Source organism: Cherax quadricarinatus, unplaced genomic scaffold, assembly GCF_038502225.1.
Source record: "Cherax quadricarinatus isolate ZL_2023a unplaced genomic scaffold, ASM3850222v1 Contig176, whole genome shotgun sequence".
NCBI classification, from domain to species: Eukaryota; Metazoa; Arthropoda; class Malacostraca; order Decapoda; family Parastacidae; genus Cherax; species Cherax quadricarinatus.
The window spans coordinates 204,563-225,537 of NW_027195202.1; the positions used below are offsets into that span (position 1 = coordinate 204,563).

Sequence of the window (20,975 nt, forward strand, 5' to 3'; positions counted from 1 at the left end):
GGGATTCATCTGTAAAAAACAGCACTTATGGTCACAGTGGTGGCCCATGCTAACCTCCTTATGGTGTATAGAGATATACAATCATACCTCGCCCTACTTCATTAATTAGTTCCAAGAACCATGACATAACCCAGTTTTTGATGTAAGCTGGACATAATGCCTTAAAAGTGCCTTAAAATGATGACAAACACTGTAAAACTAGCGTAAATAACTCACAGAAGAATACATATAACTATTGCTAAACCTTAAAAAACACTTAACCCGTAAATGGTCCAAACGTATATATACGTTTGGACCCCCAGTTAACGATATTTTTTCATTCCAGAAGTATGTTCAGGTGCCAGTACTGACCGAATTTGTTCCCATAAGGAATATTGTGAAGTAGATTAGTCCATTTCAGACCCCCAAACATACACGTACAAACGCACTTACATAAATACACTTACATAATTGGTCGCATTGGGAGGTGATCGTTATGCGGGGGTCCACTGTACGTTTTTCCAACATTTGAATGTATGTAAAAAAAGTAGATCTTCTTTTTGTTTTTTTTACATTTGAAAATGTGTAAAAGAACTTTGATCTACTTTATTTTTTTTGTTATATTCGAAAATATGTAAAAAAAAAATGTAGATCTACTTTTGTAGCGCTACACATGTGAACGTAGATCTGCTTAGGCCGTTTACGGGTTAAAACACATTTTAGTCATATTTTTTAAAGAATAATAAACGCAAAAATTATGACGTAGGTGACATTGCTGAATGACATAAAGTCTAACGTAATGATGATCGCTGTTCTGAAATTTATTCTAGAAAGGTGGTGTAAAGGCGAGTTTGACGTTGGCCGAAATGACGTAACACAGGGTATGACTGTACTTAGCTGGATGAATCTTATTAGAGGTGGTCAAGTTGTTGACACACTGGTCTGTACTCGCCTATTTGTGGTTACAAGGGTTGATTCATAGCTCCTGGCCCTGCTTCTTCACTGATCGCTATTAGGCCCTCTCCCTGCTCCATGAGCTTTATCATACCTCGTCTTAAAACTATGTATGGTTCCTGCCTCCACTACATCACTGTGACTGAAGAAATATGTACTTCCTAACATCCATCTGACTCACTGTGAGCTGCAGCCCTCACTTGCCGTGGGTTCATACCCCACCCGTTCCGTGGCTTGTTTTTTTTATTGATGTCCAGATCTGTTTGTGTCTTGATTAAGCCATCTGTGTGGGCAAAACATCAGTAATGGCTCATATTATGTTAAATTTGTGTTTCGTTTTTTGTCTCTTGATTGAGCCACCAATGGGAGCAAAACGGCGCATTTGTGTTTCTTTTCCCATTGTGTTCGCATTTTAAGAATGTCTCTCCAAATGACCTACAGTTTGGAAAACTCTTAGACAACATTAAGGACCATGATTAAGTCACGTCATGACTTAATAATGGTCTGGGACCAAACACAACATCTAAAAATGTCCTCGTTAAGTTGTAGGCTAATTGCAAAATGTTTCGGCCTGTTCCTTTATCATTGTCAATTACCATAAAAAAGTTTAATTGAGTTTTCACTTGTTTTTTTTCAATGAACTGGCTCTCTCCCACCAAGGCAAGCTGACTCAAAAAGTTTATAATGCGCAAACTTATGACCACGTTTCGGTCCGACTTGGCGGTGAAATGCAGTTGCACATTTCATTCTCCTCTGTGTGGGGTATTTGAGTATTCTTTCAGTCACGGTATTGTGCCTCTTATACAGTGGACCCCCGCATAACGATTACCTCCGAATGCGACCAATTATGTAAGTGTATTTATGTAAGTGCGTTTGTACGTGTATGTTTGGGGGTCTGAAATGGACTAATCTACTTCACAATATTCCTTATGGGAATAAATTCGGTCAGTACTGGCACCTGAACATACTTACGGAGTGAAAAAATATCGTTAACTGGGGGTCCACTGTATTCTCTTTGAGTTCGTAATAATAATTTTTATTTCAGCAAGATACAATGCTTATACAGAGATGGGTGACATTTAGGCGTGCATGTAGAAAGTATTTCAGACAAACTTAAGCCCAATTTAACCCTTAAACTGTCCAAATGTAGATCTACGTTTACACGCGTAGCGCTCCGACCTTGATTTTCTCCATTTGAAAGCATCCGAACAGAGATCAACGTTCGGAGCGCTACACGAGCGAACGTAGATCTATGTTCGGACAGCTTAAGGGTTAAATAAGGCAATAACTAATTGATTGCTTATTTATACAGTCTCTGAGAGGTTATAGAAAACAAATTTAGGATTTTTTTTTTTTTTTTTTTTTTTTTTTTTTTTTTTTTTTTTTTTTTTTTTTTTTTTTTTTAAAGAACAAACAGTCAGTTGATTACCAGCTTGAACATTCTTCACTAATATCTAATTATTCATTTCTTTGTGATGAACATTTCACTTTTTTATTGTCATGTGGAATACTGTAGGGCCCCATATATATGGCAAGTTAGGTTCCGGGCTATGTGCTATTTCCAGCTCAAATATTCTTCATTATGGCTTATTATTCAGTTGTTCTTGATGAACATTTCACCTGTTCACAAATAACCTGCACATAAAAGAGAGAAGCTTACGACGACGTTTCGGTCCGACTTGGACCATTTGGTCCAAGTCGGACTGAAACGTCGTCATAAGCTTCCCTCTTTTATGTGTGGGTTATTTGTGTATCGTTCCAGTCACGGTATTGTGTCTTTTTTTGTTATTTCACCTGTTCATCGCCACATGGAATGTTCTTACCCGAGATTCACACTTGTTCTTGTTCATTGCTGCTGTAGCCAGAAAATCAGCTCATGACTTGGGCAACATACAAGGTAGCAGACCAGTTTTGTTTCACATAGTGTAAATCCCGCTCTGAAATTGATTTTACGATTGGCATTTTTAGTTCACAGTTGCAGTATATGTATGAATACATGCTAGAGTGAGCTTAAGTTGTAGTGAATGATGCTGTATGACCCTTGTGGGTTTAGTGCTAGGTTCTGATTATAGTAACAATATAATGAGTGACTGGTATTGTATAAACAGAAGAGGAAATGGGGATTTGAACTGTAGGCCCATCAGGACTGTGGTTCAAGTCTCTATTGTTTATGCTGCAGTTTTGTGCTTGTGTCTATATTTTTTGGTCAGAGAAAGCTACCATTATTAGTTTTCACTTTCTGGTTCTATGCTGGACACAGTTTGGCACTCGTGTCCTGTATGTGACACCTCTACTTTTCAGCACTGCAAGGCTCGCCGTGCAGTGCCGAACAACCTTCCTCAAAATTGTAAATACATACTATATTATCATACACAAAGAATTAGACACATGTCCAACATCTGGGTATCTGTATATGTATACATTTTGTCATCCAGTGGTTTTTTCAGTGCAGTACAGTCATACGTCACTTAATGACAGGGATAAGTTCTGAGAAATGTGTTATTAGTGATTTTGTCATGTGAATATCATAGTGTATAAAGCCGCTGCCACCATAACACCCCATACTGTTTTAAAGTAAACTATTTTGTGTAAGTAGAAAGAGTAGATTCTAGAATAACGATAAAAAGTAGAGTATAGTAAATGCACGAACCATCAACATTGTTATTTATCATTATCAAGTATTATGTACTGTAGATAATTATAAGTGTTATACTTTTATGTGACTGGGACCACTGTCATATATGTGACTGGGACCACTGTCATATATGTGACTGGGACCACTGTCATATATGTGACTGGGACCACTGTCATATATGTGACTGGGACCACTGTCATATATGTGACTGGGACCACTGTCATATATGTGACTGGGACCACTGTCATATATGTGACTGGGACCACTGTCATATATGTGACTGGGACCACTGTCATATATGTGACTGGGACCACTGTCATATATGTGACTGGGACCACTGTCATATATGTGACTGGGACCACTGTCATATATGTGACTGGGACCACTGTCATATATGTGACTGGGACCACTGTCATATATGTGACTGGGACCACTGTCATATATGTGACACTGTCATATATGTGACTGGGAGCACTGTCATATATGTGACTGGGACCACTGTCATATATGTGACTGGGACCACTGTCATATATGTGACTGGGACCACTGTCATATATGTGACTGGGACCACTGTCATATATGTGACTGGGACCACTGTCATATATGTGACTGGGACCACCGTCATATATGTGACTGGGACCACTGTCATATGTGCTGTCCGCCGTTGACTGTAACGTCACTATGCAGCGCATAACTCTAATGTGAAGAATGTAGAATTATACACCGTAGTCGTGAAGAATGTGAAGCGACAGTCTTCCTGCCTGTGCTTCAGAGTCTTCAAGACCACGGTCCTCTTCACCAACACCAAGACTGAGGGACTGATTACCTCATCTTTTGTATATAGTTCTACAGTCTTCACATTATGTCCTTGTGCTGATAAATTTACTGGATGGGCAAAACATCTACACATTAAGATACCCAGATGTGGCATACTTGTCTAATTCTTCAATACTTATTATTACTATTAACCCTTTCAGGGTCCAGAGGCCAAATTTCAAAGTGCGCACCAGTGTCCAAGAATTTTCCAAAAAATAATTTTGTTATTTTTTCTTATGAAATGGTAGAGAATCTTTTCCTGAAGGTAATAAAGCAAAAAGTACGAAATTTGATGGAAAATTGACGAAATTATGCTCTCGCGAATTTTGACGTGTCAGCGATATTTACGCATTGGCAATTTTGCCGACTTTGACTCCCATTTTAGGCCAATTACATTATTCCAGTCGACCAAATTCTTAGCTATTTCACTAGTATTGCTTCTGTTCTATCAATTGAGCACAAGAATTCGCCACCTCAACTGTTTCAACTACAAAATAAAGTGATCAGAAATTGATAATTTGGTCAATTTAGTGCAAAGTTCAAAATATTCCTATTTAAAAATAGGGTCCAGAATAAATAATGCAGACATTCCTGGCACTAAACTAACATTTCCTCTGTTCATTAGTTATGTTTTGAGGCTTTACCAATGAATTCCATTTTGATTTTTTATTCACATAATGAATTTTTATTCAAACCAAAAAATAGAAGATTTACTGTTATGCAATATTGTAATAATTGTATAAATAATATCACCACATTTGTGAACATATATTAGACCCACCAGCCGGCGTGTATTAGATGTGTGAGGTCATTTGTTTACTCTTGAACATCGGCAAAAATTTAACATTTCTGCTACTTTGAGCTCAGTTTCCAGTCATTTTCAGTACGAAAACCAATCAAAATTATCTATATTTCTGTAATATGTCTTCCATTCCATCAAATGAGACCAAGAAATTGCAAATACAACTATAAAAAACATACAAAAAAATACTGCAAAGTCGCTGTTTTAATCGAAAATTACGATCTCAGTTTTTTTCTCTCATTATGCACTGTGTGCTGCAGGATTTGTTTTATGTGGAACACACGTACCACATAGATGTATTCTCTCATATCAAGGCCAAAATTTACCGTCATGAGCTCAGCTCATGACGTAGATCTACGGTTTGGACCCTCAACCTAAAGCCGTAGATCTACGGCACGGACCCTCAAGGGGTTAATATTATTCTTTTTATTATTATTATAGGAACTTTACATTACTTCAGTGAACAATTTCCATAGCATAAACAGAGTGATCCATAATGCTTTTCATAGGCTGTGCTATGCATTAGTTAATTTGGTTACAATTGCCGTTTTCAAAATGTGTATATTTTGACGCTATTTTTTTTTATCATGACCGCTTGCTACCTTGGCGTTGTCAGGGTCAACCCAGGCAGGTAAGGTGACCAGTCGCAGTCATCCAGTGTCTCGAGTCGCACTACAGCCAGGCCTCGATTATTACAAATTTGATTAGTACGAATTAAGAGTGAAATTAAATAATTACATGTATATTTTTTTCCCCCAAACTCTTCAACTCATATACAAAAATTAGATATAATTCGCATAATGCATCCATTTTATGGAAGTCAATGTTCGCACTAACCGAGACCTGGCTGCGTGTTACTGTCTCCGAAAATATGCAGAGAACTCAATTTTGTTTGCACATTCATTTGTCTTTTGCACAGTGCCCATGAGGCAAAAATATCTGTGATTAGTATATATGCTGTGAATAAATGGAAAGATCGATGAGGGGCGGGGGCACGGATTACTGCGTGTAAATTAATAATCTGATGGTTTGCTGGCTGGGGCTTGTGCTTCCCATCCATTTTTCCGTTTATTAGTTGACAGTTGTTTATATGCCTAGTGTTTGCTTACATGTCTTTCTAAACCATTAAAACTTAATCTGTGATTGATATATACTTTAATATAGCAGCATAACGTGTGGTAAATAATTGATTACTCGTTCTGTAGCCTGGGCAGTCATCCAACAAGTCTCTGATGCCCATCCTGACGCTGATGGTGGAGATGGTGCAGGCCAACCGTACCATACGCAAGTTTGTGCGTTTGCGGGTGTTGCCGCCACTGCGGGACGTGAGCAAGAGACCAGAGGAGGGGCGTACACTGCGTAACAAGCTCTGTACCCTCATGACCTCCCCACTTCACGATCTCAAGCACTTGTCTGCCAACTTCCTCTTCATTCTATGCAAAGAAAGTGGTAAGCTGGAAGAAAATTGTCTTTAGAGGAACTGAAGGTGTCCCCTTTAAATCCTTTCCCCAAAAAAACACCTGTGCTTATTAAGGGCTCTTAATCCAAGGGATTAGGTAAACCTCCCTTCCTGGAATTGGACTTAATTAGCTCCCAGTCTTCAGGCACTATGATTTTTACAAGTTTTGGGAGAGCATGTTAGGAGTGAGTGGAAGTAAGTGGTTTTTATGACTTGATGTGCTGTTGGAGTGTGAGCAAGGTAACATTTATGGAGGGATTCAGGGAAACCGGTGAACTGGACTTGAGTCCTGGAGGTGGGAAGTACAGTACCTTCACTCTGAAGGATGAGTGAGGATGTTACAATCCTGGAGGTGGGAAGTACAGTACCTGTACTCTGAAGGATGAGTGAGGATGTTACAATCCTGGAGGTGGGAAATACAGTACCTGCACTCTGAAGAATGAGTGAGGATGTTACAGTCCTGGAGGTGGGAAGTACAGTACCTGTACTCTGAAGGATGAGTGAGGATGTTACAGTCCTGGAGGTGGGAAGTACAATACCTGTACTCTGAAGGATGAGTGAGGATGTTACAGTCCTGGAGGTGGGAAGTACAATACCTGTACTCTGAAGAATGAGTGAGGATGTTACAGTCCTGGAGGTGGGAAGTACAATACCTGTACTCTGAAGGATGAGTGAGGATGTTGCAGTACTGGAGGTGGGAAGTACAGTGCCTGTACTCTGAAGGATGAGTGAGGATGTTACAGTACTGGAGGTGGGAAGTACAGTACCTGTACTCTGAAGGATGAGTGAGGATGTTACAGTACTGGAGGTGGAAAGTACAATACCTGTACTCTGAAGGATGAGTGAGGATGTTACAGTACTGGAGGTGGAAAGTACAATACCTGTACTCTGAAGGATGAGTGAGGATGTTACAGTCCTGAAGGTGGGAAGTACAATACCTGTACTCTGAAGGATGAGTGAGGATGTTACAGTCCTGGAGGTGGGAAGTACAGTACCTGTACTCTGAAGGATGAGTGAGGATGTTACAGTCCTGAAGGTGGGAAGTACATTACCTGCACTCTGAAGGATGAGTGAGGATGTTACAGTCCTGAAGGTGGGAAGTACAGTACCTGTACTCTGAAGGATGAGTGAGGATGTTACAGTCCTGAAGGTGGGAAGTACAGTACCTGCACTCTGAAGGATGAGTGAGGATGTTACAGTCCTGAAGGTGGGAAGTACAGTGCCTGTACTCTGAAGGATGAGTGAGGATGTTACAGTACTGGAGGTGGGAAGTACAGTACCTGTACTCTGAAGGATGAGTGAGAATGTTACAGTACTGGAGGTGGGAAGTACAGTGCCTGTACTCTGAAGGATGAGTGAGGATGTTACAGTACTGGAGGTGGGAAGTACAGTACCTGTACTCTGAAGGATGAGTGAGGATGTTACAGTCCTGAAGGTGGGAAGTACAGTACCTGTACTCTGAAGGATGAGTGAGGATGTTGCAGTACTGGAGGTGGGAAGTACATTACCTGCACTCTGAAGGATGAGTGAGGATGTTACAGTCCTGGAGGTGGGAAGTACAGTACCTGTACTCTGAAGGATGAGTGAGGATGTTACAGTACTGGAGGTGGGAAGTACAGTACCTGTACTCTGAAGGATGAGTGAGGATGTTACAGTCCTGGAGGTGGGAAGTACAGTACCTGTACTCTGAAGGATGAGTGAGGATGTTACAGTCCTGGAGGTGGGAAGTACAGTACCTGTACTCTGAAGGATGAGTGAGGATGTTACAGTCCTGGAGGTGGGAAGTACATTACCTGCACTCTGAAGGATGAGTGAGGATGTTACAGTCCTGGAGGTGGGAAGTACAGTACCTGTACTCTGAAGGATGAGTGAGGATGTTACAGTACTGGAGGTGGGAAGTACAGTACCTGTACTCTGAAGGATGAGTGAGGATGTTACAGTCCTGGAGGTGGGAAGTACAGTACCTGTACTCTGAAGGATGAGTGAGGATGTTACAGTACTGGAGGTGGGAAGTACAGTACCTGTACTCTGAAGGATGAGTGAGGATGTTACAGTCCTGGAGGTGGGAAGTACAGTACCTGCACTCTGAAGGATGAGTGAGGATGTTACAGTCCTGGAGGTGGGAAGTACAGTACCTGCACTCTGAAGGATGAGTGAGGATGTTACAGTACTGGAGGTGGGAAGTACATTACCTGCACTCTGAAGGATGAGTGAGGATGTTACAGTCCTGGAGGTGGGAAGTACAGTACCTGTACTCTGAAGGATGAGTGAGGATGTTACAGTACTGGAGGTGGGAAGTACATTACCTGCACTCTGAAGGATGAGTGAGGATGTTACAGTCCTGGAGGTGGGAAGTACATTACCTGCACTCTGAAGGATGAGTGAGGATGTTACAGTCCTGGAGGTGGGAAGTACAGTACCTGTACTCTGAAGGATGAGTGAGAATGTTACAGTACTGGAGGTGGGAAGTACAGTACCTGCACTCTGAAGGATGAGTGAGGATGTTACAGTCCTGGAGGTGGGAAGTACAGTACCTGTACTCTGAAGGATGAGTGAGGATGTTACAGTCCTGAAGGTGGGAAGTACATTACCTGCACTCTGAAGGATGAGTGAGGATGTTACAGTCCTGAAGGTGGGAAGTACATTACCTGCACTCTGAAGGATGAGTGAGGATGTTACAGTCCTGAAGGTGGGAAGTACAGTACCTGTACTCTGAAGGATGAGTGAGGATGTTGCAGTACTGGAGGTGGGAAGTACAGTACCTGTACTCTGAAGGATGAGTGAGGATGTTGCAGTACTGGAGGTGGGAAGTACAGTACCTGTACTCTGAAGGATGAGTGAGGATGTTGCAGGTCAGAGTGTCATCTGGGCACATTTCCGGCAAGACAACAATTGAATAAATAATGGGTTGTGGATTTTTACAGCCTTGGTATCGTAGGTTAGCCGTGAATTGTTCCAGCCATGGTATTGTGGGTCGTGAGTTGTTCCAGCCATGGTATTGTGGGTCGTGAGTTGTTCCAGCCATGGTATTGTGGGTCGTGAGTTGTTCCAGCCATGGTATTGTGGGTCGTGAGTTGTTCCAGCCATGGTATTGTGGGTCGTGAGTTGTTCCAGCCATGGTATTGTGGGTCGTGAGTTGTTCCAGCCATGGTATTGTGGGTCGTGAGTTGTTCCAGCCATGGTATTGTGGGTCGTGAGTTGTTCCAGCCATGGTATTGTGGGTCGTGAGTTGTTCCAGCCATGGTATTGTGGGTCGTGAGTTGTTCCAGCCATGGTATTGTGGGTCGTGAGTTGTTCCAGCCATGGTATTGTGGGTTGTGAGTTGTTCCAGCCATGGTATTGTGGGTCGTGAGTTGTTCCAGCCATGGTATTGTGGGTCGTGAGTTGTTCCAGCCATGGTATTGTGGGTCGTGAGTTGTTCCAGCCATGGTATTGTGGGTTGTGAGTTGTTCCAGCCATAGTGTTGTGGGTTGTGAGTTGTTCCAGCTTTGGTATTGTGGGTCGTGAGTTGTTCCAGCCATAGTGTTGTGGGTTGTGAGTTGTTCCAGCTTTGGTATTGTGGGTTATGAGTTGTTCCAGCCATAATATTGTAGGTTGTGAATCATTCCAGCTATGTTATAATGAGTTTATTATTATAACTTTTACTACTAACTTAGTTATATTTGTTACAGTTGACCGTCTGATAAAGTACACCGGCTATGGCAATGCTGCCGGACTCCTCGCTTCTCGTGGACTCATGCTCGGTGGCAGTAAAACGTCGGTGGACTACTCTTCGGACTCTGAGGATTCCGACACGGAAGAGTACGAAAGAGTGAGGGAAATGTAAGTAGAGTGTGGTAAACCCATAAAGATAAAGATTTATTTCTTTGTAAAGGTTACAATGTATAATTACAATTTTGGTTTTCTAAGTACGTACAAAGAAAGCCACTATCATGCCGGGGCATTTCGGGCAGACGTAAACCCATACCCGAGGATTCCGACACGAAGAGTACGAACCAGTGAACGATGATAAGTATGAATGATGTAGCGGATCAGATTGTAACCAACTTTGAAAATGATGAATGAAACCGGTACAAATTATACATTGAAATTCTTTACATTCAAGTTTCATTTCAAATTCAAAATCATATTTTGTGCAGTACAAAAAGGCACAAAAGAAGCCACTAGTATGCAGTGAACTTCAGTACAGTGGACCTCCGGTTTACGATATTATTTCATTCCAGAAGTATGTTCAGGTGCCAGTACTGACCGAATTTGTTCCCATAAGGAATATTGTGAAGTAGATTAGTCCATTTCAGACCCCCAAACATACACGTACAAACGCACTTACATAAATACACTTACATAATTGGTCGCATTTGGAGGTGATCGTAAAGCGGGGGTCCACTGTACAGATACTAATGCCAATAGACTACTTAAGAACAACTATAATTTCTTTTTATTAAACTTAATTAAGCCATATAGCATGAACTAATAGACTATTCAATGCTCTTATATTCATTGTTCATTGTAAATTCCCAAATTTACAGTTACACCCACCAAAGTGACTGTGTGTATAAAATTACTCATATCATTATTGTCGTCATAATCTTAACCCTTTGAGGGTCTGTCCCATAGTTCTGCGGCTTGAAACCAGGGTCCGCGCCGTAGTTCTGCGTCATGAGCTCAGCTTGCTCAGATAAGCTGTAAATTTGGGCCTAGATATGAGAGAATGGATGTGTGGTAAGTGTGCACCGTATAAAACAAATCCTGCAGCATGCAGTGCATAATGAGGTAAAAAAAACTGTCACTGTGTTTTTGGATTAAAACAGCGACTTTGCGGTGTACAGTGGACCCCCGGTTAACGATATTTTTTCATTCCAGAAGTATGTTCAGGTGCCATTACTGACCAAATTTGTTCCCATAAGGAATATTTTGAAGTAGATTAGTCCATTTCAGATCCCCAAACATACACGTACAAACGCACTTACATAAATACACTTACATAATTGGTCGCATTGGGAGGTGATCGTTAAGCGGGGGTCCACTGTATTTTCGTATTGATTTTACAGTTGTATTTGTGGTTTCTTGGTCTCATTTGATAGAAAGGAAGAAATATTACAGAAATAGGGATGATTTTGATTGGTTTTATTACTGAAAATAGCTATAAATTGAGCTCAAATTAGCGGAAATGTTCGATTTTTGCTGATGTTCAAGAGTAAACAAACGACATCACACATCCAATACACATCAACTGGTGGGTCTAATATATGTTCATGAATGCAGTGATTCGAGTCTCTAAACTCCAGCCTGTCGCGTTAGCCACTAGACCAGCCACTAGACCAGCTAGCTGGTCTAGTGGCTAATGCGATGGGCTGCAGTTTTGAGACTCTCTGACCGCGGGTTCAATCCCGGCCGGGGTATGATTTTAATGCAGTGATATTATTTATACAATTATTACAATATTGCATAACAGTAAATCTTCTATTTTTTGGTGTGAATAAAAATTTTTTGTGAATAAAAAATCAAAATGGAATTCATAAGTAAATCCTGGAAACATAACTAATAAACAGAGGAAATGTTATTTCAGTGCCAGGAATGTCTGCATTGTTTATTCTGAACCCTATTTTGAAATTGGAATATTTTGAACTTTGTGTGAAATTGGCCAAATTACCAATTTCTGATCACTCTATTGGGTAGTTGAAATAGTTGATTGGGCAGTTTCTTGTGCTCAGTCGATAAGATAGAAGTAATACCAGCAATAAAGCTAAGAATTTGGTCGACTGGAATAATGTAATTGGCCTAAAATAGGGGTAAAAGTGGGCAAAATCGCCAGTACATAAATATCGCAGACACAGTAAGATTTGCACTAGTGTCATTTTGTCAATTTTCCATCAAATTTTGTACTTTTTGTTTTATTACCTTCAGAAAAAGATTCTCTTCCATTTCATGAGAAAAAAAGAATTTTTTTTTTTTAACCCGTAAACGGTCCAAACGTATATATACGTTTTTTCAACATTTGAAAGTATGTAAATAAAGTAGATCTTCTTTTTGTATTTTTACATTTGAAAATGTGTATAAAAACTTTGATCTACTTTTTTTTTTATACAGTGGACCCCCGGTTAACGATATTATTTCACTCCAGAAGTATGTTCAGGTGCCAGTACTGACCGAATTTGTTCCCATAAGGAATATTGTGAAGTAGATTAGTCCATTTCAGACCCCCAAACATACACATACAAACGCACTTACATAAATACACTTACATAATTGGTCGCATTGGGAGGTGATCGTTATGCAGGGGTCCACTGTATTTGAAAATATGTAAAAAAAAACGTAGATCTACTTTTGTAGCACTACACATGTGAACGTAGATCTGCTTGGACCGTTTACGGGTTAAATTCTTGGACCCTACGGCTTGGACCCTCAAAGGGTTAAGTTAAACATCTTAAGTTTGCCTGAAATGCTCTGCATATTAACCCTTTGACTGTTTTCGACGTATAAATACGTCTTACGAGCCAATGTTTCTGACGTATATATACTCAATAATTCTAGCGGCTTCAAATCAAGCGGGAGAAAGCTGGTAGGCCCACGTGTGAGAGAATGGGTCTGTGTGGTCAGTGTGCACCACATAAAAAAAATCCTGCAGCACACATTGCGTAACGAGAAAAAAAAAACTCTGATCGTTTTTTTGGAATAAAACGCCGACTTTGAGGTGTATTTTTGTATAGTATTTATCGTTGTATTCGCGTTTTCATGGTCTTAGGTGATAAAATGGAAAACATATTACAGAAATAGAGATGATTTTCATTACTTTTACGATGAAAACGACCTTGAAACTGAGCTCAAAGTAGCGGAAATGTTCGATTTTTACCAATGTTCAAGAGTAAATAAATCACACCACACGTCCAATACACGTCAACTGGGGAGTCTAATATTCTTTCACTAGTGCACTGATATTATTTATACCATTTTTACAATAATGCAGTCGTCTGCATAACAGTAAATTTTGTATTTTTTTGTATGAATAAAAAATCAAAATAGAAAGCAATAATAATATAAGAGGGGCCTAGAGATGTGACTAATGAACAGAGCATATGTTATTTTAGTGCCACGAATGTCTACCTTGTTTATTCTGGACCCTATTTTGAAATTGGCATCTTTTTTATTTTGCGTGAAATTGGCCAAATTGCCAATTTCTGACCACCATATTGGGTAGTCCAAATTAGTAAATGGGAGGTTTCTTGTACTCAGCTGATAGATAAAATGGAGTTCTAAAGAAATAGCTATGAGTTTGGTCAACTGGAACAATGGAATTGGCTGAAAATTGGGCTCAAAGTCGGCGAAATCGCCGATACGCATATGTCGCCGAGACCGCTAACTTCGCGGGAGCATAATTCCACGAGTTTTCAACCAAATTTCGAACTTTTGGTGTCATTACCATCGGGAAAAGATTCTCTATCATTTCATAAGAAAAAATAATTTTTTTTTTTTTCAAAAATTGAGTGACATAGAATGACAGTTTCAGAGAGGGGCCTGAAACAGTCAAAGGGTTAAGGGACTTTCTGCATGTACACCTAAATGTTATTCACCTTTGTACAAACATTGTATCATGTTGAAATAAGTTTATCATTATAAATTGTGTACACACTACAGTGGAACCTTGGTATGTGACCTTAATTGTGTACACACTACAGTGGAACCTTGGTATGTGACCTTAATTGTGTACACACTACAGTGGAACCTTGGTATGTGACCTTAATTGTGTACACACTACAGTGGAACCTTGGTATGTGACCTTAATTGTGTACATACTACAGTGGAACCTTGGTATGTGACCTTAATTCATTCCAGAAGGCTGTTCGAGTGGTGCTCCATTTGAGTATCGAGTAAGTTCTTCCCAACCAATTTTCTGTTTGGTTGGCTATTATCACTAATTGTCGTAGGCCCCATGGTGACTTATTTATACAAATACTACAAAAAATACACCAAAAAAATGCGAAGAAACACGGAATAGTTTACAGTGAAGTTCTGGCAGGTTGTATTTGTTTGGTCAAGTGCTGAGCTTTGTTCGAGTAGGGAGCTGATCGTATACCAAGGTTCCACTGTACTATGGTGCACAGTATAGTGAGTGAATGATGATAAAGGTGTTTCCTCTCTTTCGGGTCACCTTGCCTTGGTGGGAAACGGCCAATGCAGTAATAAGAGTAATAACAAAAAAGGCACAATACCGTGACTGGAACGATACACAAACAACCGCACATAAAAGAGGGAAGCTTACAACGACGTTTCAGTCCGACTTGGACCATTTACAAAGTCACACTAACCAGAAGTTAGTGTGACTTTGTAAATGGTCCAAGTTGGACCAAAACGTCGTCGTAAGCTTCTCTCTTTTATGTGCGGGTTGTTTGTGTATAAGAGTAATAGAGTGCCTAAGTGTGTTTTTTCTGTTTTTTTAGTATGCTAATGCAACAGACACTTGGACAGTACCCGCTCCCCCCTCCTATTTGTTTTCAAAAACCATAAACGTGTTGCAAAATTCGGCAACATTTATCTCATCCCATATACAAAGCCCTTAGATGCACAGAGCATTTTGGTCAGATTAAAATCTGGATCTTAAAATTTCTTGACAGTGTATATACAGGTTGGCTATCACTGATCCGGCAGTCACTAATCTAGTTCCATCACTAACCTGGCACTAATTTCGCCTAGCATGGAGGTCTAGAGCAATGCAGTGTTATAAGTGAACAGGAAATAATGAACACTTACATGCTGCAGGATAAACTAATCAAAGAAAGGCCAAAAATGATGCTGGCTTAGTGATGGTCGACCTGTACGGTAAGTCCTCACCGAACATTGTCGAGGCTTGGTCACAGACCGAGCCACAGGGGCATTGACCTCCGAAACCCTCTCCAGGTATAGATTTTTTGAATCTGCGATTTTAAGTGAAACAACATATGTAACAAGACCATTATAAAACCTTTTTAAAACTTATAGTTTTTTCTAAACGTCACACTTTTTCCTCTGTTTTTTGTGGCCTCAGACAACGGGTGCACAGTGCACCTCTAGCACTCATTACAAAGGGTTAAATCAAGGAATAAATGTTTGCAAACTGAAAATTGTAAGCAGAAGCACCTACCACCACAGTTCAAAAATGAGCAGTAACAAATATGGTGGACTCGCCAAGCGCTTTCATATTACAGACTTGTAGAGGATGTGCAGACTCCACACACACACACACACAGTGGCCCTGGCCGGGAATCAAATTTTTTCTCATCGTTTAAACGAAATGAAGTTATTCGAGTTCCTGCTGTATATGTATTAGATTAATTGAATACACAAATAACCCGCACATAAAAGAGAGAAGCTTACGATGACGTTTCGGTCCGACTTGGACCATTGACAAAGTCAGTGTGACTTTGTCAATGGTCCAAGTCGGATCGAAACGTCGTCGTGAGCTTCTCTCTTTTATGTGCGGGTTATTTGTGTATCGTTCCAGTCACGGTAATGTGCCTTTTTTTTTGTTAATTGAATACAATAAGTCCTTGACTTAAGGAAATGTTGAGAACCATCTGCATTGTGTATATCATTACTATACACAATACAGAAGGTCCCAATGTGTCCATAAGTCAAGGACTTACTATGCTAAGTTTATAATTAAGTTTTCTTAATATAACATTATTAAATGTGATGATTATTTTAACAGGTAGGCATACATTCTTCAGTTATCACTTAGCTATTGATTTAGTTTTGAGTTTGTGTATTGTATTCCTGTTATTTAATTTTCATTGCGTCTTTCAGGGTAAATCCAGTGACTGGCAGGTACGAGCCTCCACGACCGTCACCTCTAGAGGGCATGACCGACGAGCAGAAGGAACACGAGGCGATGAAGCTTGTCAATGTTCTGGACAAACTCACAAGGTATCTCTTGGCAAACAAGAAACAGAAAACATCTTTTGGCAAACAAGGAACAAAAAATAAAATATCTCTTGCCAAACAAGGAACAAAAAGTCACAATACCGTAACTGGAAGAATTCACAAAGAAATCCGCACTGAGAGGAATCTCGTGATGTTTTTGTCTGTCTTGAACTATCATCAAGTAATGACTTAAACGATTTAGAATTTTGGAGAACCGACAAGTTGAACAACAAGACACTTGTGCAACTTGTGCCTCTTCAGTCCAATACAGCGAAGAATGGTGGGAGATGAGGAGTTGAGGTAATCAGTCCCTCAGTCTGGAATCCATGTCTGCAGTCCATCAAGAGCATCTCGACTCCAGGCTGAGGGACTCATTACCTCAAACGCCTCCTCAACTTCCACTGTTCTTCTCTGTACTGGACTGAAGAAGTCACTTGTTTTACTGCGACAGTAGAACAAAAAACGTGATTAACCACTTCACCGTCTGTGCCTTAGTACTACTGGTTTGAGGTCACTGTCTGTGCCATAGTACTACGCCATGAGCTCATCTCACTCAGATAAGATAAAGATGTTTATTTTGACAAATTACATGGTTGTACAGAGGACTATAGTAGTTGGTTGTACATGCCAAAAGCCCCTTTGTATTCAGAGCATTTAAAAAAAAATCCTGCAGCACAGTGCATAACGAGGAAAAAACTGCGACTGTTTTTTTGGTTTAAAACTGCGAATTTGCAGTGTTTTTTCACATGGTTTTTATGGTTGCATTTTTGTAATTTTGGTCTTATGTGATAGAACGGAAGATATATTACAGAAATGGAGATGATTTTGATTGCTTTCAGGACTGAAAATAGCTTGAAATTGAGCTCAAAGTAGCAGAAATGTTCGATTTTTCCTACATTCCAGAGTATACAAATTACGTCATTCGTCCACTGTAACGTAACGGCTTGATAAAGCTACTGGAGAGCGAAACGTTGCCACAATAAAATGACACATTAGTTGCACTTGTGGCCTTTTACTTTACAAGCATAATATAAGAGAGCTCTGGGAGCATAACTAATGAAAAGAGGAAATGTTTTTTTTTAGTGCCAGGAATATCTGTATTGTTTATTCTGGACCCTATTTTTAAATAGGCAATTTTTGAATTTTTGTTAAAATGGCCAAGTTACCAATTTCCGATCACTTTACATGGTAGTTGAAATAGTTAAATGGGCAGTTTCTTGTACTCAGTTGATAGAATAGAAGTATTACTAGTGTGAAATACTTATGAGTTAGGTTGACTGAGACTGGAATTGGCCAAAAATAGGGCGCAAAGTGGGCAAAATCGCTGATGTGTAAATATCGTTGAGACCACTAAATTTGTGAGAGTGTAATTCTGTAAGTTTTCCATCAAATTTCATACTTTTGGTTTCATTACCATTTGAAAAATATTCTCTATCATTTCATACGATTTTTTTAAAATCTTGGACACTGAGAGCAATTCTCTGATCAGGAGTCTGGACGATGAACAGGTTAATTGACTGTTGTGCAGTTTTCTCATTGCGTCGCAATTTCCTGTTTACGCTTCAACAATTTCTGTCCCCTTTATGTATTACTGCTTTCATTGGTGGTATGTTATACAGTGGACCCCCGCATAATGATCAGCTCCCAACTCGACCAATTATGTAAGTGTATTTTCGTAAGTGCTTTTGTAGGTGTATTTTTGGGGGTCTGAAACGGACTAATCTAATTCACAATATTTCTTATGGGAACAAATTCGGTCTATAACGGCACCCAAACAGACTTCTGGATTGAAATGATATTGTTATGCGGGGGTCCACTGCAATTGCCTATATTTGTGCATATAAATTACAGTGGTACCTCGAATTTCAGCCATAATTCGTTTCAGAAGGCTGTTCGGGTGCCGTTACCAAACGAATTTGTTCCCATAAGGAATAATGTAAATTAGATAAGTGTGTTTCAGACCCCCAAAAACACACTTAGAAAAGTACTTACAAAAACACATGTACTTAATTGTTCGAGTTAGGAGCTGTTTGAAATTCGAGGTACCACTGTATAATATAAATTAACCTGACGTGAACTGGGTATATTTTTGCATATAAGTGACAGTCTAATATGAAGTAACTTGCTCTAAATAATATTTATTGAAAAATTTGCTTTAACTCGTGTGTGAAAATTGACATTTGCTTTAGAAAAACAAAATTTAATACAATTAGAATGGCGAGAACTTGGTATAAAACATCCACGAATTGTGGTTCAAGACACGAGTTGAAGATTGAGACACGTTCAACAGTTCTGTATCTTTATTGATAAAACGTTTTGCCTTCACAGTACGCTTCTTCGGTCAAATTACGGTGGATCCTCGAATTTTGTCATCCCTTTTCTGTATGTAAAACTATAGTTATTCTCTATAAAATGTATTTTTTGTTAATATTTCCCATAAGAAATAATGTAAATCCAATTAATCCATTCCAGACACCCAAAAATATTAACTATAGTTTTACATACAGAAAAGGGATGATGAGATTCAGGGGTCCACTACATCTAACTCCTCCTCCTTTGTATTGGACTGATGAAGCCGCTGTGAGGCAGAAGCATCTCATTCATCAACGTGTTGGTTCTCTGAACCACTTATCTATACAGTGGACCCCCGGTTAACGAACTTTTTTCATTCCTGTAGTATGTTCAGGTGCCAGTACTGACCGAATTTTTTCCATAAGGAATATTGTGAAGTAGATTAGTCCATTTCAGACCCCCAAACATACACGTACAAACGCACTTACATAAATACACTTACATAATTGGTCACATTTGGAGGTGATCGTTAAGCGGGGGTCCACTGTATACATGACTGAAGGATAGGTCATGTCAGGTCAGATTAGGTTACATAGGATTTGTCAGGAAACAGGATACGGGGACATATGATGACCCACAGCTTGAGCTTTTGGTCACCTGAATGAGGCCTTCCACTGGCTTACCCCTCCACCCCTTTAAAAATTATGGTTATTATTATCACCATTTCTTATTTATATATTAAAGGAGAATTTGTAATTATGTCATAAGAGGCGACTAAAATGCCGGGAGCAAGAGGCTAGTAACCCCTTCTCTGTATAAATTATTAAATTTAAAAGGAAAACTTTCGTTTTTCTTTTAAGGTCGTCCCGCCTCGGTGGCGTACTGCCGGTGCATTAGAAAAAAAAAAATGTTCTTAATGACATTATTATAATTACAGAAACAACATCATCCAGCCTTGCCGCATCGGCGACGACGGGAAACCTCACCCCATCGAGAGCGTAATGGAACTGCAAGAAGGGATGGGCGTCAAGCAACCTCCCAACCACAACAGTGAAGGCTCCCACTAGCTGCATGGCCGTCACACATTAAACACTGGCATTTACCCTTTTATATCGATACAAATCGTGACTTAGTTTGTATTTTGCACTTTTTATCACCAACCTTTTGGTAATAAACATATCTTCGAGCTGATAGGTGAAAGATGTCGGGGCCCCTAACTGGCTCTGGGGTACATGGACACCCCAGTAATTGTAGGAATTTTAAGCGTATTTATGTCGTCGGTTTGAAACTTGTAGTGAATGGTGCGTAAATGGCCAACTGGGTATAGAAAACGTGTAGTAGATCAAGCCTTTTATTGTTAGGTAAAAGGATGCAGATGCAACTGATGTGACATTTTATTGTGGAGATAAATGGTACAAAATACCAACACGATGGAAAAAATAAATGAAGCATAATGCGATCCTTTATTGTAGTTTCGCCCACACAGTGGGCTTATCAATCACAAACAGCTCTGTGACTTCATAAAGTCCACTGTGTAGGCAAAACGTAGTCAGTAAAGAATTGTTTATTTTTCCAACATTTTATTGTGGCGACGTTTCGCTCTCCAGGAGCTTTGTCAAGCTGTTACACCTTAACAAAGCTCCTGGAGACCAAAACATTGCCTCACTAAAATGCTGCATTAATTGCACTTGTATTCTTTTACCTAATAATTTGTGGGGTAACTCTACCATTATTACTGACCTTGTTTTACATGAGGTTTTGCCTGAACTGCAGTGCCTCCACTTGTCATTCAAGAAAAGTGAGGATATTTCCACTCAGAGGGTACCTGAATGGTGATGTCTGATTGCCTCTAACAAGACAATGACTCAACAAATGACTGAACACGTGACTGAATTTGGCAGGAGATAATGTACAATTCGGGACACTTACTAGAGGAAATGGCTCGCCATGAGCGGCATCTTCAGTCTTGTCTGTACCACCATTTCTCACTTTGGTGGGAGATGGCCAGTGTATCAAAATACTTGAAACAGAATTTTTTGAAGGCTACCCTATGTACAGTACAGCAAGTCTTCGACTAACGAACATATTGATGATGCTTCCTGTATTATGAATATTATACATAATACAGAAGGTCCCCAATG

The 20,975-nt window shown here is 39.8% G+C and overlaps 1 protein-coding gene across 1 annotated transcript in view; it reads left to right on the forward strand.

Annotated features, from left to right (window-relative positions):
• ric8a (ric8 guanine nucleotide exchange factor A) overlaps positions 1–20,190 on the forward strand; it is a 38,775-nt gene extending 18,585 nt beyond the window's left edge. The window contains exons 8-11 of the mRNA XM_053794524.2: positions 6,392–6,635; positions 10,317–10,467; positions 16,426–16,545; positions 19,772–20,190. Coding sequence (XP_053650499.1) covers positions 6,392–6,635; positions 10,317–10,467; positions 16,426–16,545; positions 19,772–19,901 — 645 coding nt within the window. The 3' untranslated portion in view covers positions 19,902–20,190. The remainder of the gene's footprint in view (positions 1–6,391; positions 6,636–10,316; positions 10,468–16,425; positions 16,546–19,771) is intronic.
• The last annotated feature ends 785 nt before the right edge of the window (positions 20,191–20,975 follow it).